At 45.8% G+C, this 24,685-nt stretch overlaps 6 protein-coding genes across 8 annotated transcripts; 3 read left to right on the forward strand and 3 right to left on the reverse strand.

Moving 5' to 3' along the window:
- Positions 1 to 194: 194 nt before the first annotated feature.
- On the reverse strand, positions 195 to 6,280 carry LOC6609692 (putative 1-phosphatidylinositol 3-phosphate 5-kinase). Its single transcript, XM_002034314.2, has 7 exons — positions 5,678 to 6,280; positions 3,279 to 5,535; positions 1,206 to 3,218; positions 982 to 1,144; positions 763 to 920; positions 540 to 701; positions 195 to 482 (listed from the first exon to the last, which is right to left on the reverse strand). The coding sequence occupies exons 1-7, from the start codon at positions 6,182 to 6,184 to the stop codon at positions 295 to 297; spliced, it is 5,448 nt and encodes a 1,815-aa protein (XP_002034350.1). The 5' UTR covers positions 6,185 to 6,280; the 3' UTR covers positions 195 to 294.
- Positions 6,255 to 6,967, reverse strand: LOC6609693 (anaphase-promoting complex subunit 13). The gene is made up of 3 exons (XM_002034315.2): positions 6,850 to 6,967; positions 6,419 to 6,565; positions 6,255 to 6,356 (listed from the first exon to the last, which is right to left on the reverse strand). Exons 1-3 carry the CDS (start codon positions 6,859 to 6,861, stop codon positions 6,273 to 6,275), a joined length of 243 nt encoding a protein of 80 aa, XP_002034351.1. The 5' UTR covers positions 6,862 to 6,967; the 3' UTR covers positions 6,255 to 6,272.
- Positions 6,968 to 9,832: 2,865 nt separating this feature from the next.
- Positions 9,833 to 12,263, forward strand: LOC6609695 (cap-specific mRNA (nucleoside-2'-O-)-methyltransferase 2). Its single transcript, XM_002034316.2, has 3 exons — positions 9,833 to 9,941; positions 9,997 to 10,437; positions 10,490 to 12,263. Exons 1-3 carry the CDS (start codon positions 9,900 to 9,902, stop codon positions 12,110 to 12,112), a joined length of 2,106 nt encoding a protein of 701 aa, XP_002034352.1. The 5' UTR covers positions 9,833 to 9,899; the 3' UTR covers positions 12,113 to 12,263.
- Positions 12,105 to 12,953, reverse strand: LOC6609696 (ubiquitin-conjugating enzyme E2 L3). The gene has a single exon (XM_002034317.2). The coding sequence runs from the start codon at positions 12,799 to 12,801 to the stop codon at positions 12,337 to 12,339; it is 465 nt and encodes a 154-aa protein (XP_002034353.1). The 5' UTR covers positions 12,802 to 12,953; the 3' UTR covers positions 12,105 to 12,336.
- A 155-nt stretch (positions 12,954 to 13,108) lies between these two features.
- On the forward strand, positions 13,109 to 16,135 carry LOC6609697 (ribosome biogenesis protein BOP1 homolog). Its single transcript, XM_002034318.2, has 6 exons — positions 13,109 to 13,200; positions 13,263 to 13,528; positions 13,595 to 14,909; positions 14,973 to 15,460; positions 15,523 to 15,818; positions 15,882 to 16,135. The coding sequence occupies exons 2-6, from the start codon at positions 13,427 to 13,429 to the stop codon at positions 16,033 to 16,035; spliced, it is 2,355 nt and encodes a 784-aa protein (XP_002034354.1). The 5' UTR covers positions 13,109 to 13,200; positions 13,263 to 13,426; the 3' UTR covers positions 16,036 to 16,135.
- A 401-nt stretch (positions 16,136 to 16,536) lies between these two features.
- On the forward strand, positions 16,537 to 23,266 carry LOC6609698 (regulator of G-protein signaling 17). Of its 3 annotated transcripts, none has more exons than XR_004361460.1 (8): positions 16,537 to 18,233; positions 18,586 to 18,895; positions 19,062 to 19,070; positions 20,417 to 20,494; positions 20,555 to 20,616; positions 20,681 to 20,969; positions 21,043 to 21,216; positions 21,280 to 23,266. XR_004361460.1 is itself a non-coding variant. In XM_032716026.1 (7 exons), exons 2-7 carry the CDS (start codon positions 18,594 to 18,596, stop codon positions 21,125 to 21,127), a joined length of 825 nt encoding a protein of 274 aa, XP_032571917.1. In that variant the 5' UTR covers positions 16,537 to 18,233; positions 18,586 to 18,593; the 3' UTR covers positions 21,128 to 23,266. The 3 variants fall into 3 exon arrangements, 1 of the variants encoding a protein (XP_032571917.1); XR_004361461.1 differs by having other exon boundaries at positions 21,283 to 23,266; XM_032716026.1 differs by having other exon boundaries at positions 21,043 to 23,266.
- Positions 23,267 to 24,685: the final 1,419 nt, after the last annotated feature.

Consider the following 24,685-nt stretch of genomic DNA (forward strand, 5'->3'; position numbering starts at 1 on the left):
GATTTCATTTCGCGACGCGGTTTCCATCATGATAATAATTTCCTTTTTCGCCTGGCACGCAACTCCGAAGTACATGGCTTTCAATTGTCATGAGCAGCGGTGGCTTCCGGGCTGCGGATGCGGGTCAAGGCCAAATCAATTTGCCTGCGTAGTCGGAAATGCTGGCTGACAGAGTGTTGGTTGTTGAAATCGAATTGAGTTGGATTGGCGTCTACTTTATTGCGTCTATAGCTATGTTAACTAAAGTGTGCACTTTGTGTGTGTGTGTGTGTGCCAGTGGGTGGGTGAAGGGTATTAGACCTTGGAAAGGCCCTCCCAACGATCCGGAACTGTGAGGAAATAGCGATCCATGGCATCGATGAAGCGCTGCTTGTAGCGCTCCGGATTGACCACGGTAGGATCCTTTCCCTTGCCTCCAAGGATGCCCGATCCTTTTATGATAGATTCCATTCTTTTATCCAGCGTGAAGGTTCGAATGTAATCTATCAAAACGAACGTCCAATTATTCCAGACATTAAATGGGATAAGATGACATATACCTATGATGCCCAGTACCAAGGCGCCATTTTTCTTGTCCAAGCCCACCAGAAGTGAATAGTCCATGACGAGGTTTCTTTCCAGGAAGGACGAATCTCGCTGGATGGCATCCCTCAGGACAGTTTTGCTGTGGGACAGCACATATAAAGGCTTTGACCAGGACACTGTAACAAAGTAATATTAAATTTCGAAATTTCTTAGGGTTCGTATGGAAAACAAACTTACTCTGAACCAGATTCTCATCCAACAAGACAATTTCACCTTGCTGATTGCTGGGATCCACCAAGCGATTCCTCTCTGAACCCTTTAGATCAAATTTGTTTTCAATATTGCAGCCGTAGAATAGATTCTCCATAACCATCACAGAACGCTCCACGTAAGAACTGGTATTAAAATATTGTGTTAGTTACAGAACTGGAGTATATACAATAAAACAAAACGCACTCCTTTTTCTTTACGCCGACTCTGAAGACACCAAAGATCTTGGCCAGCAATGTGGGCTGTTGCTGCTGCTGGCACCTGTCGATGTACTCAAAGTACTTCGGAGCAAATTGCTCAAAGATGGTCATGTCCTTTGAGTTCATCTCTTTGAGCACAAACCGATCGTCTGGTGGCATTTAAATTGAATAAGTTATGAAAGCATATTCATTTGTAATCTGTAAGCTTACCAAGTGTCTTGCAAAACCGTGATCCCGATTTACCGCCCCTCGCCTCCCATTGGACACTTTTGCAAAGGCTTCGCGCCAATGCTATCCTAGCGTCCTCCTCCTGATTGGAATCCTCGTCAGTGGTTCGAGGCCCCCCAACATCGCTGGGTTTGCGCACCAGCTCCATTTCGGACCCGGTGCGACTCTGTGAGATTCTCAGCTCCTCCCGCATCTTGCTCTTCTCCAGCCGGCGGTACAGCGATTTGTCTAGCTTGGGAGGCTTCAAGCTCTTCGACCGCATTGCATCAAACTCGCGGGCAAAATAGATCTTACAATGGAACTGGCAGCTGTGGTCTTGAAATCCCAGTGTGACATGAGGACTCGGTGGCTGCTTTGTTCGTTCCTTGCTTTTTTCCTCCGACTCGGAGGCCGCGGTAGGTGGAGAAGGAACCGATGCATTGGGAGCGGCACTGGTGTTGCTCGAAGTACGCGAAAGGCTCGGGCTGTCTTCGGCGTCGCTAATGCTTTCCGCTAATGGAATTTTTCGTTTTAACTGCGGACTTGAATGGGCAGCAGACGCTGAGGATGCATTTGAGTTGGTCTCCGCCTCGTCTATTGCCTTTTGATAATCCATCGAGGTCAAACTGTATGCAATCACTGAACTGAGATCGGTTTCTCTTACGTGAATGGGAATACTGCCCAATGGTAGCGTCAGATGATCCTGTGCCGGAAAAGGCGACTGCAAAGGGTTAACCTGATTACCGGATGGGAGAAGCTGGGTAAGAATCTTCCTTATAGACTTTTTATCCGAGTAAACGTTAACGGTAGAGGCCAACATCTGGTCAATAGAGAAATTCTTGTCCAAAACAGTCTGACTGTTTGATGCGCCAGTTTCAGTATCCTCGCTTGGGCACTCCAGGGGATCACTCTCCTTTGGCAAACTAGAGGTGCTAACTTTAGAAGAATCTACGGACTGCATCTGTTCCGGCCTTAGTTCCTCCGTGCAGATGGTTCCCGAGTCGATGTGATGCGCCTGCTTGGCGGTCAGCTTCTCGATCTCCTGCAGCCGCGGTCCCCACAGCTCAATGCTCTCTGCCAGAGCTCTTCTTGCCATGGCCAAAGCATCGCTAGTGTCGTAGGCAGTAGCCCTATTATCCGTGAGCAGTGTATGCACGATCTCAATCTTCTGCTTAAAGATAAACTGGTCATGCGTGAGCATGGTTTTCAGATGCTGCACCAGTGGCGAGTTCTCTTCCTCGGTAGCGAGGTCAGCTATACGCTCGTGAATCCTGTTGTAAACCTCGTGACCCTTTACCGAGAAGTTTTTAATCTCTTCCTGGACTTGGGGACTTTTAAATGGTTGCGGCAGATCCAGCTGCACAGTCAACGAAGGAAGATCCGTCTCCCAAACCTCAACCGGCGTATATTGGAATTTGGCGCCAACACCACGAAAACTGAAGTGGTGCACATAATCACGATGCAATGAGTGCTCACATACAGTGCCTCCCTGTTCAGTTCCTTCTACAGAAGGAGGTCGTCTCTTGTAGGCATGGCCATGGAAGCGCATCTCAAGGTACTTTGCGAGGGAAAGGCACTTTGCGGCATCGGATAGCGGAATAGTGGGTGTAGTGGCATTGCATATGCTGCACCAGGAGGTAAAGTATATACGGGTGGGGTCGGAACGGCTTAGGTCCTCGGTTAGGTAGACATGAACGCAACCCAACGAGTGTACATATCGACGGACATGACCCAGCATCGGCAGATTGCACGACGGGCACATAGAGTTAAAAAGACAGCAGTAACGTTGGAGGAACTGCTCCAGCATGATGTCATATTGCCCGTAGAACTTCATGTCCAGCAGCATGGGCAGCTTGCAGAACGACGAAACGCCCTTGGGATTGTAATGGAAGCTGCAGAAGAGCACCGGCAGACGTTGATGGTTCTGCGGATCGAGGGCATCCTTGTAAAGTTGCTCCTCACTGACCTTCTGCGGTCGCTGGATCACATCGGCGTTCTTTTTCTTCGGTCGGAGCACTGTGGGATAAAGGAGTGGTAATGACAATGATTTACAGATGAATCGGATTGTTTGCTTACTAGGAGCTTTGCCCTTGGGTAAGCGACCGCCAAAGGAGCGGAACTCAGCTAGTTTCGACTGAATATCGCGACTGCTAGCGGGTGCTGTGATCTTCATCAGCACAAAATCATGGGCTGGAAGTAGCTGCATCTGGTTCTCTTTGTTTCCTGGCTCAGATTTTCCTGCTTCGCTGTCTCCCATGCTATCTGGTCTGTCCAATCCCTTCCGGGACCATTGTTTGGAAAAGTATAGTTCTGCGGGAAACAGCTTACGCAGCTTGCATTTCCTTCCCTGCTCCGTTTCCAAATAAGGTAGGGGAAATGTCAAGAAGGGACTCACAGAGAGCAGCGTGGAACTGAGTGCCGTGCGGAATCTGTTATCGTAACGCGGTTCCACAGCCAGCGCCTCAACTACTGGAGGAGCACAAGGCGAAGTGGACTGGGCTTCGGCTTGTGATGCACGCAATGGATCCGTGAAATCTGACACATTCTCGCTGACAATGGTGGTGATCTTATCCTCGGACTTGCGCTCTAAAATAATTGGTCGCTTAGTTCGAAGTTCTGCCTCCGTTTCCGTTTTGGGGCTTGTTTCTTTGGAGTCGAATATCGACGGTTTTGGAGTAAGTGGCTGCGCGAACTCGTTAAGCAGGAACGACATTTCCAAGCGCCAGTTGTAGCGCGCAAAGAGCAGAGCCGATGCCACCCGCTTGACCCTCGTCAGTTCAGCATTGCTCCCTCCTCTGAGGAGACAGGTGTATCCCCGGGGATTGGTCAGCTTCTCAAAGAACATCAACGTTTTGCCATTATAGTTGCGTATGTAAAAATCATTGCAATAGCCCAGCTTGGGCATGGTTATATTCGACTCAATTGAACTGACAATGTCGCACTGCAGGGTGCGTGACAGACGCTCCATTACCGAAAGCTTTACATCCAAAACCAGGGTAACTTCATAGGATCTCAAAAGATCCTGAGCAATGCCCGCCACATTCTTGTGGACAAGCACCACATTGGGCTTGAAGCTCATAATGCGGGCGCAAACGTTTCGAAGGTATTCCTTTTCCTGGAGCAGCACGGTCTCAATGGTCACAAACTTCCCCTCAATACGCTCGTACACAATGGGACACTGCAGCAGCAATATGCGAGGAAAGGGGACATGCGTAGCCATGTCTTTATGAGCCACATTTTTAGAGAAAGCCACTCCATGAACAATCTTTGAGTCCTTGCGTCTGCCACCCGGCACTTTTTTAAAATTCACATAGTTACGGATGTCCATAAGATCGTTACTACAATGCTCTGGTTTGAAGTGATTCGCTGCCGTAGAACACAGCATCTGGAGCACCTTGTCCCATTCCTGGTCCAAGTTATGTGCGCGCAACATCTGTGCCAGCAGCTGCTCTTCGTGTTCGCAGTAGGAGGCAAGAAGCTTAGAAGTTGTTGTGGTATAGCACCGATCGTTTTCCAGTTCATTTTCTAGCTCCTTCTCCTTTTCTTCTGCTGATTGATCCATTGACTTTGGAGGTTGTGGTTCCGCATGGGCATTCGCCTCAAACTGCGGGCTCATCGTCCGGGAGGTATTCGAACTGCTGCTTTTGGAGAACTTATAGTGTAGCGACGGATCGAAATCCATTTGCTCGGGATCGGGTACGATTGGCTCAAGGAAACCAGCGGCTAGCATAGCATTCAGTATGGCCACCGCCTGCACCTCGTTTGCTGATTTATTATTACTATTGAGAAACTCAATCAGACGCTGACCACAATTTTGAGCAGGCAGATCCCGCTGCATTTCCTCGTGCAGGGTAATTAGTGAATTTGACTGCTGCAGGATATTCTTGCGATCGTCGATGGAAAGGGTTGTGTAAGTAGGATGCGAACTGAATCGCTCCTCTTGATAGCCTACCGATGTTTTACGCGGCAGGGGTGCTCTTTGCATCTGGGGATGTTTCGCAAGCGAGCTGCCACTTTCTTGTACTTCCAATTTGTTACTTAAGTGCTGCTGAAGTTCCTGCATATCCTGCCCCATCTCAGAGCTTGAGGACTTCAGGAATGTGAGCACAATCTTGGAGCAGTAGTTGCACACTTTGAGGTCGCCATCGCAGCGAATGATCATGCCAGGCACCACTTGGTTGCAGCACTTTGAGCAGAATATTTGGCCACACAATCGACAGTGGTGCTTCCTCCGGAAGGTGGAGAACTTTTGAGAGCAATCGTAGCATTCCTTGGCCTTGGAATCGGGCATCCAGAAACGCTGCAGCTCCGTGTCCCTGTAGTTTCGCAAATCCTGAAATGAAATGTACTAATTTGTATTATAAAGCTTAAAAAATTAGTCAACAGAAATATTTTATTTTGGGAATGTTCCAGTGAATCATTCAACTGTTCATTTCTGACTTTAAAACGATAACGGTAATATGACTTTCACTCACATTATTGTTTTTTGTGGCCACAATATTGCTTATGTGCTTGAGGACGTTAGATACGGTGCGCCCCTGATTCGCTTCGCTGGTTGGCAGCGGCAGCGTTTCGACGCGGTCGCTGGTTTCGGAGTCCTCTGCAGCGGTGTTGCTGGAGGTGCTCGTGCCACGGGTCTCACTATTGCTCCTTATACTAAGCGTGGTGGGTGGCTGGGGGCGAACTGAGCTCTGGCTAGAGGTTTCCACATCGGCAATCTCAGCGGTGGGAGTCTGTGAATCACTGAAGAACTGTGATTTGCCCACCACTTGCACTGGCTGCGTGGAGGAACTGCTGCTGCTCCCGCTTGAAATATCGTTGACAGTATTGTAGCTTTGGTTGTACACATTTTGGATCTTGTTTACCACTCGGCCAAAGAGCGATTCCGGCTTGTCTTCGAAATTGCGGGCGAATTCGGTTAGTTTGGAGGGCGAGTGCAGGTGCTGGTGGCTTGAGCTATTGTTTTGGTTGTTGCTAGTCATGTTGTCGGGGTGTTAGGAATTGGGCTTGTGGTGCTAACAGGTTGGTTGGCGAGGCGGTGGCACTCGCCCGTGGACTTGCGGTCCTTGGTTAGATAGAGGTGATGTTGAGTTGATCGATGAGGGCTGCGTCCGGTGCCAGCGAGCCCAACGCCAGATCAGTCCACTTTTGCTCCTGTTCAAGTTCAGACCATAGAAGTAAGACAGATACGGCAATAAAATCCAAAATATACACACCTGTTCGCTGACCGTCAGGTGTGAATCACCGCCGTCCGCCTCTGGATCGGGTAGCTTTTCGCGCGGCACTAGAATCTGGTCGAATGGTAGAACTTCCATACGCCAAGCATTGTCTACAATGTCCAGCAGTAGATCATCGATCGGTGCCTGCGACAGGCAATAAAACACAGGTTACTATCTCGTTGAAAAAGAGAGAAAAGACAACGCCCCCGCAGCGCAATTACGTCACTCTGCGACAGTGCCCAAATACTGGAGACACGGTATTGCTCGCATATTTAGATTTATCACAATGGGCGCCTTGATAAGTACGACTAATTGCTGTGAAGCGATAATTTTGCCACACTCACAGGCGACGTAGTAGTAGTTACTATCTAACGACCGGACATCAACTAGCCGCAAGGGTAAGGGACGTACTCGATTTGCCCACTTACCTGGCTGTCCATCACTTATGGAATAATTTAATCTGAGACTAGCCAGTCTTCACTTGCTTTCCAATTGTTTGCTTAGACTCTTTTTGAGTGTTTTTGTAAACAATTGGCGAATAATTCTGTTTTGTTTAACAAAACAGCTGTGTGGAGATGGGAGGTATGCGATTAACGGCGGCGATAGTATCAATCGAAAGTGCCAATCGATGTGCACCGATGTTCGCACTATTTGAATTTGTTTGCTGTTTTATGCAAATAAATAGCTGAAACGACAACAAAATATGAAAACAACAAATATGTACAGATACTTTATTTTTGGCAATTAGCTTAATGGTGAGATAATTGTATTTTCTGTGGTATGCTACTTATATAAGCAGCAATAATGAGAGCTTATGTTTATTTAAATTCAATTGCCCATGGAATCGGGAAGACAACAAAAAAGGGTTCCATTTTTTCAAATTATTATTAATCCAAAATTTTGAGAAGAGTTTTCCCTCCATTGTTCCAGATTCGTATTATATCTCATAAATATAATATGGAGATAACTATTTGAAATTTATAATCACATCTGCAAAAAACTAAAATTGTTACTATTAGATATTTATCAAATAATAAGAATACGTCGTAAGTTTACTTCTCTGAAAACAGGAGCTCATTTTTTGACCCTTTTGCTTATAACATTCGAAAAACGTTTTTTTAAAATGCAAAAACTTTTCCAAAAAGGAACATTATTCGAATATTCCAATCGATAAATGTTTTAATATCCCTTCAGATATTTTATGATTATATATCTGCGAAAAAGGAGATTACAATGGAGCTTAAAACTCCACTACTGTTTTGTTCGATCTCGCTGACTGTTCCATTGAACAACTGACTAGATGCAGCATAGCGCTCTTCAAAATCGCTTTTCAACGTCAGCTATGCCGACATCTTGCCAATTTACCAACGGAGGTGCTATACGATCGATCGTAGATGGCCGAAACACCAACCGATTTGGTTCACAATTCACCGAAACATTCTCACTGGGCACAAATGCTCGTCTATTACTCGCTTGTTATCCAATGGCTTTTATCAATGAAACGCTTGTTGTTTTGAAAAGCACTTAACAAGTTTGGTGTGCCTACATCGTACATATGTGTATATATGCTGCTGGTGGAATAGATGACGGGCTTGGAGCGCTGGACTCCCCGCTGGCAAGTGTAATCCGTCAGCGGTGGAGACTAATTGGCAACTGATTCCGAAGCCGAGCGGCGAGCTCAGCACCACACCTCGGCAATTGAAGAAGTTTCAATTAGTAGGCATTTGACACTCACACATGGAGAATGAACGGGGATTGCGGTCCGTTGCCAGCTCACGCACACCGTCGCAGTGTGGGGGTGATACCTGTACCAGTACAGGCTTACCTGTGCACGGCGACAGGTAGCCAGACAACGGCGGGGGGAAATAAAGGGTGGAGGGCCGGAGACGTAGATACGTGGAGCTGCGGCCGGCCAGGCTAAGCCGCTTTTTAGCGCAACGCCGTCTGCCCGGAATATTAATGAACTCCCTTTTGAGAAAAATATGAAATGAAATAAAATTTTGTGGCCAACAATAGCCGTGTCCACGTACCAGTCGTTGTCGTTTCGGAATTGGAATTTGTCGGTTCGCCATCGGGGGCCCCAAAAATGCATTGGCCATGGCCACCATTCAGCGCCAAACACGGCGCATGCGCAGCGATTGCCACTTCCGCTCCAAGCTATTGAAGATGTCCAAGGAGTACGAAGATACATACATAGATCTTGCCGGGACGATTAAGCTGAAGTAACTATAGAACATTGTTGCTCCGTCGCTGTGAACCATCATCTATAGGCATTACATTACAGATATTTATGCGCGATTATACAAAACAGTCACGTGCCGGACTCTTCTATATACAAACTGGGCACAAATATACCGGCCTGGGTACTTACACCTACATATATGCACATATATGCTACGACTGCTATTTATATGTGAGGGGGAGCTATATGCATATAGAAAGCCGGAGAACGTTACTCACGACCGATGTCGAGTTTCAAGGGAAGAGTGTTGCCCCTGCGGTAGCCAATGCGATCCTTTTTCTTTTGTCAGCTTTGGAAACTCATAATTTGAATATCGTTATTATTATTCATAAAAACACGACTCACGTTTCAAATGGCCATAAAGTCGGCAAGGCATGCGCGTATTAAGTAAACCCATTGAACACGATGGACGATGCTGAAATTCCGAGACCCCAAGACATAACCACATTCCATTGGGAGTGCAAGTATATATGAATGTACATATATGTACCTTTCCGACAATTTCTCCCACTTCCGTACTTGGGCTATCAATAAAATTAGATTTTAATTAAATATTAGTATGCACAATCGAATCACTAACGGATGATGACCAATAGTTTCGTAACCGCGCACTTTGCAGGCACCTTATTTGTCGCCTGCCGTGCGCTTTCTAAATAACTATCCATAGAATCAAAGAAATCAGTTTTTAAATAAGCCATTTCGTATTTCAGGCACACGTTTCCACCATCGGGCATCTACGGGAAATGCCTTTGACGATCATCGCTTTCGAAGGTGAAAAGGAAGTTACTTTTCTACAGGAGGTAGCGACCACAAGCGATTTTGTTCTTTTAATAAAGAGTATTATTGAAAAAAGAGCTAGAAAATAAATTTGTGCCATGGAGGAAACAATGGCTTTTAATAATTTGACATTACTGAAGCATCTATCTAACTTTTACTTGAACGTTATAGTTTGTTGGTAATATTCTCTATGGATATTGTCCATATTCTACATTTATCTTAGATACACACTAAGGAGGCGTTTAGCCAAATCGTCTGTATCTACGAATTAGGTAAATTAGCAATATTAAATAGTCGCAGCCCGGAAAATCAATTCAAATTTGATAGCCTAATCGATAACGTATGCGATTTTTAGTTACCGTCGCTAAGATTTAAGCGATGGATCGCTGTGAGGTTTTTCCATCTCTATTGTGCCGAAGATCGCATTGTTTTTGAGGTACGATTTTAAATTTTGCCGGAATGAGCTTTCGTTCGTCTCCGCAGGGAAAGCCACACCCAATGGTGAGTAAAGGATGCTGCGTCCTACAAGTCAGGCATTCAATTTCACACTTTACAGGCGGACTATAAGTCCATCCGGCCCTCCGAATTGGAGCAACTCTTCGAGAAGAAGTTCCACTATCAGAAGCCGAAAGGAAACACATCGTGGCAGTTGCCGCCACCGGATCAGGCTCTCTTCAGTGAGTTCTACCAGTTCGAGGCGCTGCAGGGACTGCGCGAGCATCTGAATGCGGTTAAAAGCAAACTCAATGACTATGGAGTACAGGAATGGAGTGCTCACACCAACAGGCGGGACCCTTCTGGCGAGGTATCGTGGCGCCTGAAGAACGACACGAAGGCCGAGTTTGTAACTGTGGCCTGGTGCAAGTTGTTCGAGTGCCTGCATCGTTATCCATTGGTCACGAAGCCGGCGGTCCACAGTATGCACCTCTGCGAGGCACCCGGTGCCTTCATTGCATCTCTGAACCACTACCTTCATAGCAAATATGAAAAGAATGAGGTGAGTTACCAAGCTATCCTTGAGAGATACGATTATGGAACTCTTTTTCCAGATTAAATGGCGCTGGCGCTCAACCACATTGAATCCCTACTATGAAGGCAATGCTTTAAACCAGATGATCAGCGATGACAGGTTCATCTTCCACACGCTGGACAACTGGCTGTTCCACAAAGATCTCACTGGAAATCTACTAGATGTGGCCAACATTGACCACCTGGTGGAACGTTGTGAGGTGGAGTTCCAGGGACAGGTGGATCTTGTCACTGCCGATGGTTCCATCGATTGTGCCGCACAGCCTGATTGCCAGGAAGAGATAGTGGTTCGCCTGTTCTTTGCTGAAGTACTCAGTGCCTTGAGAATTCTCTCAAGTGGCGGTAACTTCCTGGTGAAGATGTTTACCCTCTTCGAGGCTTGTAGTGTATCTCTACTTTACACACTCAACTGCATTTTTGAGGAGGTGCACATCTTTAAGCCGGCTACTTCCAAGCGGGGAAATTCAGAAGTTTACGTAATCTGCCTGAACTACAACAAGGACCATACCGGCTTGCCTCGTTTGCTAGAGGAGATAAAGAGCAAGCTTGCTCAGCCAAATGACGCATTGGTGATGCCATTATTTGCCAGGTCCCAGATCCCCCAGGACTTTCTCATGCAGCACGAGATTGCCTGCCGTTTGTATATGAAGCTTCAAACGGATGCCATCGAGGGAAGTATCTATGCCTACGAGTCCAATGATCGTCATTATCTGAGACATCTTCATCACCTGCGCAGCCTTGTCTCCAACACCTACTACAGTCTATACAAAGTGAAGCCATTGGAAGATACCCTGTGCATCGTTGACAAGGAGGCCACAAGTAAGGCTCTGGGATTCCATGTGCCTGTCTATGGCGGATCCTACACAGAAAGGGAGTCCTTGAAACACGGTGACCTTCTCAAGCAGATTTACTGCCTGCGCCGGGAATTTAATCAACTGGAGAAGTGTCTTAACAATAGAACATCATATTCATACGTTAAGAACAGAGCAGCACCCTTGAATTTTCACGTTTCCCGAGGAGCACCTGTTCAGAGCCTGCAAAGCAGCATGTTTGCCTCGGAACCAATACTCATTCTGCGCCTTCGCATCCTTGACACATTTTATCTCGACCCTGTCTGGCAGTCTGCCCCAAAGTGCCAGTTGGGCAGCAAGACACTGAGCTACCTGCCACCAACAGAAAACGAGGCCTTCCACACCGCCCAGCAGCGCTTTTTCATTGATCTCCTGGAAGCAGTAAGGGAACTGAAGCCCGACAGCATTGTCTTTCACAAGTTCCTGTTTCTCACCCACTATGCGGCGTCGCTGCTCCTATTTCTCATAGAGAGCGTTTATCAGGACTGTAGTTTTAATAGCAATCAAGCGCAAACTCTCACGTTAAGTAAGCTAAAAGATACGGCTAACAGTGCGTTGGAACAGGTGCTGGAACTTATTAGGGACGAGCGGGCGGGGGCCATTCACAGCCTGATGGACATTAAGGAGCTGCAGAAGAACCAGTTCAGCAAGGCCCTCATTCAGCACAACCACTGCATGCTGATGACCTGCTTCCGTAGCATGCTGGGCGAGGAATCATTTCCCATGCCCGTGGTGGCTCCAACACCCAACTCAGATGTCGGCTCGGTCCAAGAGTCGGCAGCTGTATTTTAACATAACGAACATGTATTTCTCACTTGCATCAAATTACAGTGCTACTTTTACAAAACTAGGTACTCTGCCGGGGAAATATATGCTTAAATGTTTTCTGAGGATAGTTTTTCAGGGATCAAAAATGAAAATTAAATAACTAACTGAAAAATCACAAGACTAAGGGGTAAGGGTACACATGGGTTGTGGACTGGCCCACCTCCTCCAGCTATACCTTCGCCTATCCGCTAGTCGGCCGGACGTTTTTCGCTGTGCTTCTTGGTGTAGTCCTCGGCGTTTTTCACGAATTTTTTGCGGTCCTTAAGAAACTCCTCGGCCAACTCTGCCCGCAGCGGATGCTCCGGCTCAGGCTCGTTGATTAAGTCCACCAGTGCCTGGACGACCTGGTCGGTGCGTGTGGCCGGTTTCCAGTTCTCCGTACTGATAATGGGCAAGCACACCTGGCCCTTCTCATCGATGTTGGGATGGTAGATGCGTGTCTTGAAGTTAATCTTGGGCGGCTTGAAGGGATACTCCGCCGGGAAGTTGATCTCGATGCGGAAGGCGCCCTTATTGTACGGTGGATTGTCCGGCACAATCAATCCCGTCCAGCGCAGCAGGTTGTCATCGTCCGCCTTAATGTCCCGGAAGGCCTTCAGTGCGTTGCCCTGCAAATCGCCCAATTCTTTTCGCAGGCGTCGCGGCGCAGTCATCGTGACGTCTGTGTGTGAGTTTCCTTATGCTGGTGTGTGAGCAACGGAAAGAGGAGGGGGCCACCTTGCCAATGTGTGCGTGTGCACTTTTGTTTGCCCTTGTGTGAGCTGCAAATCGATGGTTTCGTTTTCCGGATGAGTAATACCTCCGTTCGGCCGCCGGTGTTTCGTTGTTGGTGGGCTCCTAGTGCTCCAGTTGCGGCGTGTCACCTTTGATTTTCGCACTGACCCAAAAAAATCTGCACGTAAGTCTGCGAATTTCGCTGAAAAATGGTTCGTTGAAGAATCTTCCAAATAGCGTTAGGGTATTTTGCAGACTTGCTCGCAACGGCGCTGCAATTGGTTTACATTGGCCACGGACAACTTTGACTTGATCACTATTCAACGGCGACATCAATGGTATGTTTAGGACTACATAAATTTGTATATGAAAATATTTTTCATAGATATATATTTTATAGAGGTAACAAATGAAAATAAAAGGTTTGCTGTTTCTAACTGGACTTGTAACCGATTACCAGCAGAAGTTGCGGCAAGCCAATCGATAGGCAACCGTTTCAGGCGATTCCCATCGCTATCGCTGACTGCAACACGTGCGCCGCGTTAGTTTTGTTTTTACCTCAAAATGACCAAAAAACTAGCTCTGAAACGCAGAGGAAAGGATTCGGAACCCACAAATGAAGTGGTGGCCAGTTCCGAGGCTTCCGAAAACGAGGAGGAGGAGGAGGTAAGACCCGTTAACAGTGATATAAAGTCATTCATAAATGACCTGCATGTGTTTGTGCTCTTTAAGGACCTGCTCCAAGCTGTAAAAGATCCCGGCGAAGATTCAACAGATGACGAGGGCATAGACCAGGAATACCACTCGGATTCCAGTGAGGAACTGCAGTTCGAGAGCGACGAGGAGGGCAACTACTTGGGCAGAAAGCAATCTTCATCAGCTGAGGAAGATGAAGAAAGTAGTGATGAAGAGGACAATGAAGAGGAGGGAAGTACTGATGAAGAGGAAGTGGAAGATGAGGAGAAGGTTTCCAAGTCAAAGCAATCAGACGATAAGCCCAGCGGAAGCGGTGCCGCGTCTAAAAAAGCCCTCACAGCAGAGCTCCCGAAACGTGATAGCTCAAAGCCTGAATATCAGGATTCAGATACTTCCGACGAGGAGGACATAAGAAATACTGTAGGCAACATACCCATGCACTGGTACGACGAATACAAGCACATCGGTTACGACTGGGATGCCAAGAAGATTATTAAACCACCACAAGGAGATCAAATCGATGAGTTCCTGCGTAAGATCGAGGACCCAGACTTTTGGCGTACCGTCAAGGATCCACTTACCGGTCAGGATGTGCGCCTAACAGACGAGGACATTGCTCTGATCAAGCGCATCGTTTCGGGTCGCATCCCCAACAAGGATCACGAAGAGTACGAGCCCTGGATCGAATGGTTCACATCAGAGGTGGAAAAGATGCCCATCAAGAACGTACCCGACCACAAACGCTCTTTCCTGCCCTCAGTTTCCGAGAAAAAGCGCGTCTCTCGCATGGTGCACGCCCTCAAAATGGGCTGGATGAAGACCACTGAGGAAGTGGAACGCGAGAAGCAGGCCAAGCGCGGTCCCAAGTTCTACATGCTGTGGGAAACGGACACTAGTCGGGAACACATGCGCCGCATCCACGATCCAGTCTCTGCGCCCAAACGCGACCTTCCCGGTCATGCGGAGTCCTACAATCCTCCGCCAGAGTACCTTTTCGATGCCAAGGAGACCAAGGAGTGGCTTAAACTAAAGGATGAGCCACACAAGCGCAAGCTGCACTTCATGCCACAGAAGTTCAAGTCGCTGAGGGAGGTGCCCGCCTACTCGAGATACCTTCGGGAGCGTTTCCTTCGATGCCTGGATCTTTACCTGTGTCCCCGTGCAAAGCGTGTCAAGCTGAACATCGATGCCGAGTACCTTATCCCCAAGTTGCCCTCGCCGCGTGACCTGCAACCCTTCCCCACGGTGGAGAGTATGGTTTACCGTGGCCACACCGATCTGGTGCGGTCTGTTAGTGTGGAGCCCAAAGGAGAGTACCTCGTCTCCGGTTCGGATGATAAAACCGTCAAGAGTAAGTACCATATTTAACTGACAACCTTTATATATCTCCTTACTAATCCATCTCACTTCACAGTTTGGGAAATTGCAACAGGTCGTTGCATTCGCACAATCGAGACTGACGAAGTGGTACGCTGTGTGGCTTGGTGTCCGAATCCCAAGCTGTCTATTATTGCGGTGGCCACTGGCAATCGTTTGTTGCTCGTCAATCCTAAAGTGGGCGACAAGGTCCTGGTGCAGAAGACTGACGATCTTTTGGCTGAGGCGCCCAGTCAGGATGTCATTGAAAGTGAACGCATCAAGACGGCGGTGCAATGGTCCAATGCGGAAGCTGATGAGCAGGAGAAGGGCGTCCGCGTAGTGATTACCCACTTCAAACCCATCCGACAGGTCACCTGGCACGGTCGTGGTGACTACTTGGCCACAGTGATGCCCGAAGGTGCTAACCGCTCGGCTTTAATTCATCAGTTGTCCAAGCGGCGCTCACAGATTCCATTCTCCAAGAGCAAGGGTCTCATCCAATTCGTGCTCTTCCATCCGGTGAAGCCCTGCTTCTTTGTGGCGGTAAGGGGGATAATTTTCTGTTGTTACTATATCTTATTGACTTCTGTTTTTTTTCTTTACAGACGCAACACAACATTCGCATTTATGATCTGGTCAAACAAGAGCTTGTCAAGAAGCTGCTGACCAACTCCAAATGGATATCGGGCATGTCTATTCATCCGAAGGGCGACAATCTGCTGGTGTCCACCTATGACAAAAAGATGCTCTGGTTCGATTTGGATCTGTCCACAAAGCCCTACCAGACCATGCGACTTCATCGCAATGCAGTTCGCAGTGTTGCTTTCCATCGTCGCTATCCGCTCTTTGCTTCTGGCAGCGATGACCAGGCTGTGATCGTCTCTCACGGCATGGTCTATAAGTAAGTGGCTATAAATCAACATTGCCCAAGGATAATTACTAATTTCTCCAAACTTTTTTTTAGTGACCTGCTGCAAAACCCTTTGATTGTGCCTCTCAAGAAGCTGCAAACACACGAGAAACGCGATGAGTTTGGCGTGCTGGATGTTAACTGGCATCCGGTGCAGCCATGGGTCTTCTCCACGGGCGCGGACAGTACCATCCGACTATACACGTAATCTAGGTGTACAAACCCTAAGAAAGTTTGTTTTGGTATCCGAAAGTTTTGTGAAATTTCAATAGTAAATAAAACATATATTAATTTTTATGAAAAGTAAAGTATTTCATATAACCATTTCACTCGAACATTTTAAAAACAACGGTTTCCGAAATCAACGGGATCCCAGAATCAAAATGTAAGAGCAACCCTGCCGAAAGTTTATAAGTTCTGGCCCCAAAGCTTTGGGGTAAATTCCAGTGGAGCGAAGAGTCCCGAGCTTTATTCTCTTTTTCCGATTCGCGCACATGTCTTTCCGTCCGTTCTCTCGCGCTCTCCGCCTGTCAGTCCCTCTCCTGTGTGTACCAGGAATTCTAACTGTATAGCAATTCCACAAAGCTTTTCGCTCAGTCCACCTATGGAGCCCTCCCCCGGCTGCCCACTTTCCACTCGCCGTTATCTTGCGCTCCTCGGGAGGAGCGCGCGCATTGGAAAATCAAAATCAAGAGCTGGCGACACGGCACTGCTTGGAAATCAGTCGCCTGCCTTTGCCCGAGCGGAGAGAATCTCGAAACGCTCGAATCGACCTGTCGAGGATTTTGGCTTCAGCTTCTGGGTGCTGCTGGTGCTGAGCAGCCAAAATCGCAGAGCGCAGAAATCGAATGGAAATTGGCTGCCATAGCTGCCATTGCGGGGGCACCGAGAACGAAGGAATATAATAAAATATGGCCGAGGGCGAGATGTGAAAATGTGAAAATGCCAGTCCAGGCCATCCAGTGACCACGAAAATTGCAGTTTCCCCCAATTCGTATTCATACACACACACACAGTCAACGAAAAAAATCGTAAAGAAATTCACAAAAAAAAAATCAAAGCACAAGCAAAACAATTTCGGGGCGAAAAATAAAAATATATACAAATATACACATTTCGATTCCGATTCTAGTGGCAAAAATTCGTATGTACTCGTCGCTGCTCCTCAAAAACATTCATACATACAAACGCGACCCCCTTTTCCCGCCCACCCATTCGCCCAAAAATCCTCAAAGAAAATATAAACGTGTGTGTGGTGTTTGAGTGAAAATCTGAACGGAAGCGCTGGTTAAACAACAAGAAAATAAAACAAAATATATATATAATATACATAGATAGCCAGGCTAAAGGCAATGGTCAACAAAAGAACCCGAGCAGCTGATTTGTGATAAGTGCAACGACCAAAAATCGCTGGCGCTTCGAATTACAAACAAGTGCAATTAGCTGCTGATGCCTACATGTTGCAGCTGTTGCAGCAACATCAGCACAAGTGGAGAAAATCACGCATACGCCCCATCCGCCCAACGAGCCAAACAATGCGCTCCACTTAGCCAAGTTGCGTGTCAATGTGGTGGTACTCCAGCCCACCCCCCCTCTCGCACACACGCACAGACGCACGCACACAACGGCACCTACATACATATGTACATATACAATGATAGTGTAATGACTAGCACAAGAAATAAATAAAGGCCAGAACAACAACTACGGTGGCAGCTCCAGCTGCTCATAAATTTCGTAACGCTCGTGAAATGTGCCCCTTGGTGCACGGGGCCATTGAATCGCTAGATTTTCGCCCGTAAATCCGGAGCGGAATATGTAAATGCCAACCGCGCACCATCAACTCTCTAAAGAAACGCTAGACCCCCTAGAAAAAAAAAAACAGAAACCAAACCCACGCGAAGGTTGAAGTCAGGATTCTACGATAAGGATAACTACTACTCGAAAAAGGTTATCGGAAAAATCTTGAAGAATTTCTGGAATTTTTCGGCTTGTAAAATCGCCCAAGGAAAAGCTAAGGAGAAGGAAAAAAAACATAAAACAAAACGAAAACTATAACTAAAATCAAGAGCAGCAGCTGTGGGCAGAGCGAGAAAGAGAGGACAGAGCGCCGCAGAGAGAGTGAGAGAGAGTGTGGGAAATTTCTATAAAAAATTATTAGCAAAAACATAAATACGTAACGGGGTCCCTGCATCCCCCACATCCCCAAGGAAGCCGAGAAAGAGAAGCCGAAGCAAAGAAAAGAGCACCACAGCGAGCGGGTGAGTGGGTAGGTCAGTGGCAGTGGGCGGTCCGCCAGCTGGGGCAGCACCACCTCACCACCCAACACCCAACAACACCTTTCCATCTCCACCTCCACCATCTCCATCAGCTCCGCCAGCGTCAACCTCAACTTTCAAAGGGCAGGTAAGTGCACACGGAAAAACGAGGCGAATCGGGAGCAGTTGGGCATTTGGACCTATTTGCTCCAGTTTACACTTTTCCAAATTTGTACTTATTATATTTTGATAGTTTTGGTGAATTAAATTTAGAAATAATCAATGTTTTAATAATTCACGAGTTTTCTTTACTATTTAGTCTTTAAATTCAAATTGTGATAAACCCAGATATTAAAACTTTACTTAAAATGTGTTTTGACTAGCTTCAAATAATATTTTTTGGCAGTGTAACTGTGATTCGCCCAACTGTCAGCACACTTCCCCCCACTCCTAACCGTGCACAGTGGTCATTAACGTTTCAATTTGTTCCTTTATTGCAGGTAGCGGCATGTCCTGCACCGTTTCGGAGCTGCCCAGTGGCTGTCGATTGCGCGGCATGACTGCATCCTCACAGCAAAGTGCCGCCAACAATAGTGGCAACAATGGGAACGGCAATGGGAATGGTGGCGGCGGGGGCGTCGTCGGAGGTGGCGGCAGCCTGGGCGGAGTATCGCCCACCGTGGGCGGCAGCGTGGGAATCCTCGGCTCCACGTCCAACGTGCTGCAGGAATCGAACGCGACCACGTTGCAGCGTCCGCAGTCGCAGAAGCCGTGCTGCTTCTGCTGGTGCTGCTGCTGCTCCTGCTCCTGGTGAGTATGGAGGCCACCACCGAGTGGCCTATTTGTGCACCGCTCGAATCCTCTGACACGAAATCAATTTCTTTCTCGTTACCGCGCTGCCTTGACTCAACGTTCGGTCATTAAAACAACTACCTGTGCCAATACCCATCCACTGCCAACCACATCCTGACAACAGGGCCAAATGGTAAGCACCTCCTTAAACACTCATGCATTCTTACACCGAGAGAATCGATTGGTATTATTGGGTATAGGATAAAAAATGAGCTACACTATGTAATTACTTCAACTAGCTAGCTTTGTTTAAAGATATATTATAATGATGAACCAATCATACATACCTATTTCATTATTTAATTTTAAAGCTCGTCTGTTTGAGGCCTTTTTTTAAGAGAGTCGAAATATGATTAGTCCTTGTTTCTCGCAGTGCAGTCATGGATGTGGCCACGGTTACAGCTATGGTTATTGCTTTGGCTTTAACTATTGCTTGGCTTTGGCTTTGGCTTCGGCTATGGCTGTGCCCACTGACATGGATATGGATATGGACATGGATAGGGAAGTTGAAATGGAAATGGACACGGACAAGGTGGCCTTCTGCTGGCAGCTGGCAATGCTGCTGAACAAACAAAAGCTCTTTCCCTCTCCGCCTTACGAACTTTCTCCGCTTTCTCTCTTACGAAACGCTCTTTAGCGCTGGCGCCGCTCTCTCAGTTTCTCTCGCATTCATTCACAATTCCGGGAGCAAGGCGACGGGCAGCGCTCTCTGGAGGGCACTTTTCAAATCAAATATAAATAAGTATGTGGCGGCTCCTCCGCGGACTCCTCCAAGTGTTGCATGTTTTCGTGAATGAAAACGAAAGTCTTTTGCGACCCGCCGCCAACTCGCAACCCCCCCGTCCGCACCTTTGTGTGCCCAACTGGGGGTATATCGCCCCGAAAACCCAGTTCAGAGCACCCGATGTCGCCCCAAACCCCCCTGGCCACATCTAATTTGATTCATACATATATGTGTATATGTACGCCTGTGTGACTTTGATTAGGTATTGGGCCAGCGAGTCGCTCTGATAACTGTCGTCCAGATAAGAGAGCTTTATGTCAAGTTCGAGTACTCCGGTGCTCTGTCTCCGGGCTTCGAAACCCAAAACCGATATGCCATTAGCCTATCTACAGTGTTTATTCGAGGCATTATATCTTTATATCGCGTTCAGATATATGAGTAACCTTTAAACTCTCTAGCTTAAAATGTGGCATATAGTAGTATCGCTCATGTTAAGTTTCCATGTTTAGCGCAAGTGTTTTATGAAATGCTAATCAGTAGCGCGCGCTATCTAAAAGTTTACGTTATCGAGCGGCTACTGTACTTACATATTTATGCTATTTTGTGCCAGTTAAAAATGAGTCAGGCTGAGCGCCAATTCAGCGATGAATAAAATTGTAGTATACTTTAAAGGGTGATTGATGAGTTGTAAAATCAAAATAATCGACTTTTAACAAGCGCCTCCCCCTGTTTTTCCTTTTTCCTTATCTTTACAGTCTGGCCATCAAGAATGCCGATGAAAATGCCCCCACGAAGCGAGATCTGGTAAATGCCGAATTCTTGGATGGCGAGCAGTGAGTTTGAGCACCAATCAACTTAATAAAAAAAGAACTAAATTTATTTGTACATTACAGACCCACACTGGAGGAAATCCGCAGCTGGGGCAAAAGCTTTGACAAGCTGATGAAAAGTACAGGTAAGCCATTGAAAATTGGCACCTTGATCCAAACTAATTGGTGGTTGGCCGACTCTTTTTCCAGCTGGTCGAAAGGTGTTCCAGAACTTCCTGCGCAGCGAATTCAGTGAGGAGAACATCCTGTTCTGGCTGGCCTGCGAGGACCTCAAGAAGGAGAACAGCCCCGAGTTGGTGGAGGAGAAGGCGCGCCTCATCTACGAGGACTACATCTCGATCCTGTCGCCCAGGGAGGTGTCGCTGGACTCCAGGGTCCGCGAGATCGTCAACCGGAACATGATCGAGCCCACGACGCACACCTTCGACGAAGCTCAAATCCAGATCTACACACTGATGCACAGAGACTCATATCCGAGGTGAGTGCCCTTTATGCAAAGATAAAAGATACTGTGCCAAGAAATATATATATCTATATCTTTTTTTCAACAGATTCCTAAACTCTCAAAAGTTCAAGACACTAGCTCAACTGCAAGACAACTCGAATGCCGGTTCCAAGGCGGATAGTCCCACTTAGAGTGGATGATGGCTTGTTGTCCCGGATAGGATTTGGATTTGGATCGAATTCAGTTGCGCTGTGTTGACTTCCGCTGTTGCTCTCCACTGGTATATCTCTGATTTTCCGCCCCAATCGCTGCTGCAATCGACTAAGCAATATGTATCCATTAGTAGAACCATTTAACCATTTTGCGAGCAGCCCCGAAATCAGGATCTTGGTTGGGGCAGGTGAATCAGACGTCGTGCGTTCAATGTGAATCCGGATTCCTTTCACTTCCTACGTTCTAGTCGTTAGCCAACCAAAGAGTTAGGCATTACACAATATGTTTTCACTAAGAAGCAGGTTCGACCACAGAAAGCATTTTCCAAACACCCAAAAAAAAAAAAACAAAAAGCAAAACAACAAAAAAATACCCAGAAAGCTAATACGAAACGAGCGACACAAATAGCATCCATTGTAATACTAGTGATCTAAGAGACGTATTAATCAAATTGAAACCAAGATTACGGAACCCGCTAACTGATAAGTATATTTAAACGTAATCATAAACCGCAACGTAACAGAAATACTTTTTCCAAAAAACATTACAAAAAAAAAGAAGGAAAGAAACCAAAAAATCTTTTTAAACGTATTACATACATAAACTTATATATACAACACACCAGCATATATATATATATATATATATATATATATATATAAATACGGATATATAGAGACATTTAACATGACTAGTTTTGAAATCGTTTTAGGTCATACGAGTAATGACATCGAAGCATTTTGTAAATACAACAGCAGACGGCAACACTTTCTACTTTCTTATGAAAACCCATTGAGGATCAAGTCCTTTCTTAAGCACATCTTACAAAGTCCCATCGTGAGCTGTACTTTGACCACAACAGACCATACACACCCGATAGAGTCTTAACCAAATGCAAACCGGAACAAGCGCATAACTAACGTGTACTATATTATTTCGATGTCGAGCTGATTTCCAAGTCGAAAGGAGAACGTTTCGCAATATCACTGCCAACACAAATAAGAAAAAAATCAGAACTTCGCAACCAAATATATCCACTTACAATGTATTATGCAATTGTTTTTCGTTAGAGATGCGGAAGTTCCAAGAGTTTCCTTGCATTGCTCCCTTTCTGCATTCAAAAAACATATATTAAAAAACAGTATTATAAATAACAAAAAAAATGGGAAAAACACAAAAGTATGGTTACATTTAAATTTTAGCAAACAAGTTGTCGAATTGAAAACTAAAAACAAATATAAGATATGAAAAAAAAACCAACAAGTTTATAAGGAAAAACACAGAACAAACAGGAGGACTTTCGGTTCGAGCCCTGGCAAAAAGTTAACAATGTAATTTCGATCTTAAGTTGGTTTCCTTTGACCTTAGGTTGTTTGTGTTCGAGGCACAATATTTTAAAGTACAATATTAATGTGTGTACCTTCGTTGCGGGGAGCAGGGAATGTATTTTCGTAGCTAGTTGGTGTGCCTAGTTTTAATGCATCTATCGATACAAGACCCCACCCATCCACACTCTGACATGAACAAGAACAGCAAACACAAGTATGTTAACTTTACTAGCAATTAAGCAACTATTAGTTCCCCCAAAGCATATATGATTTCAATATTGTCAAGCCATAGTTACTTTCAAGCTCATTAGCTTCTATTATTATTCTCAAATCTTAAGGTGCTCAGCATAAGGACACCAAATAAGTTTTGTTTTTTTAATATAGAAATATTTTTGCAATATCCCCGCATAAGTTCCTATATTTTTATAACAGCTTAGACACGATCGAAGGTCCGATTTCCGGATCCATATGGTAAATCACATCTCCGCCTAGTCCTTTGAAACTTGACTTTTACGCGTCACTCAGGCTGCTACTTGGAATTGAGAATTCGACAACCGCCTTGGCATTATAGAGGGCGATGAGATCGGCAGATCGGCGGATCGGTGGGAACCCGTGAGCCAACGTCAGTTTCCATGGTTTGTTACATTAATTTTAGGCAATCAGGTTAGACAAAAATGTCCTGGTCAAAGGGACGCGCGGAGGGATGGAATGTTTGTTTGTGAATGTTTCTCTTCGGTTTCTTACTTTGCATAACGGAAAGATATAAGACTTTTTGAAGAAAAAAAACAAGTATATAAGTACATTTAATGCGATTGTTGTTTGTTTTTAGTTATATACACCGCCACACTCGCACACACACACAGAAAACACACACACCGATACATGCATATATATACTACTTAGCGGTATATGTACAAAAACGTAATCAAGCATTAGAGAAAAGTTTCGACCAGTTAAAAACAACAAATTAAATTTATTACATGAAAATCAACTAATGTGTAAACCCAAAAACGGCAAAATCAATAAATAAAAAAATGGATTAAACTAAGCCTAAATTTAGTTTTAAACATTTAATATATTGCAACAATAAACCGAAATGAAAATAAAACTCAAATTCAAACTTGAGATGGAAGTGTTTGTAAAGGGGCTTCTGGAACTCAATTTTATATATACAAGTATATAAATTATATTTACTATTTTCAATTTTATCTTTATTTATTTATAGTTATCGTTATGAAGATACTTTTTACATATTTACTGTAAAATTTAATTTTACATAAATATTTTACATTGCGTAGAATGTCAAGTGCTTCAGTGTAAACTACTGCCCGCCGCTTTACGTTCTTAACCACAGTTCCACGCGTGCGCTGCGCCAAAAGACAAACAACGTGAATTGTTGAGAGAGGGAGCCAAGTGGGGGGGGGGAGATCGGTGGAAAGGAAGCTGGGGGGAGTCACCCTTTACCGTGGCGGAAAGCACACAAGCCCCGTCCGTCGGTTCGTCCGCCGATCCACACGACACAGCGCTGATTGCCGCCGCCTGGCGAGGTGAGGTTGTAGGAGCCCGACTGAGGTTAACCGAAAGCCAGGCCTAGAGAACGGAACAGAGAGCGACGGAGGCTGCGGCGGCACGGCAGCTACTTGGCGTTTTCGATTGTGGTACATGCACAACTATTTTACGTATGCCTCACGGAGAAAAAAATCATTCGTTTCGTAGTGCTAACAATTTGAGTTGATTTGTTGAATATATACAACGAATATATTACGAATATATATAATATATAAATTCGTACATATTATTATATATTTAATTATACGAAGTGCTTTAGTTTGATCAACGCTTGTGAATAGGAAACCTATCAACAGTATTTTTTATAAGAATTAAGAGTCGAACTATTCATTTAAACTGCTTATCATAGAATGATGTTGAGAAAGTGCATCATTGTATCCAGTAATTTTTTCTCAGTGAATTCTCTTGGCATGCGGTGATCTCGGTGTTTCTCTCCACCTCTCTCCCGCTGTTGTGTGTGTTTGTTTCTCTACCTGATGCCCGATTGCACTACCACTTTCACGCGGTTTACAAGCCGAATGACAACAACAAAAACAGAACAACAAGGCGGCGAGTTCGAAAACGAAGTAGAGTTAACCGAGCAGCGAATTCGAATTTTCGATGATGAATGCAATGCCACAGCACAGCACAGAAATGAAC

Source organism: Drosophila sechellia, chromosome 2R, assembly GCF_004382195.2.
Source record: "Drosophila sechellia strain sech25 chromosome 2R, ASM438219v1, whole genome shotgun sequence".
Classification (NCBI taxonomy): domain Eukaryota; kingdom Metazoa; phylum Arthropoda; class Insecta; order Diptera; family Drosophilidae; genus Drosophila; species Drosophila sechellia.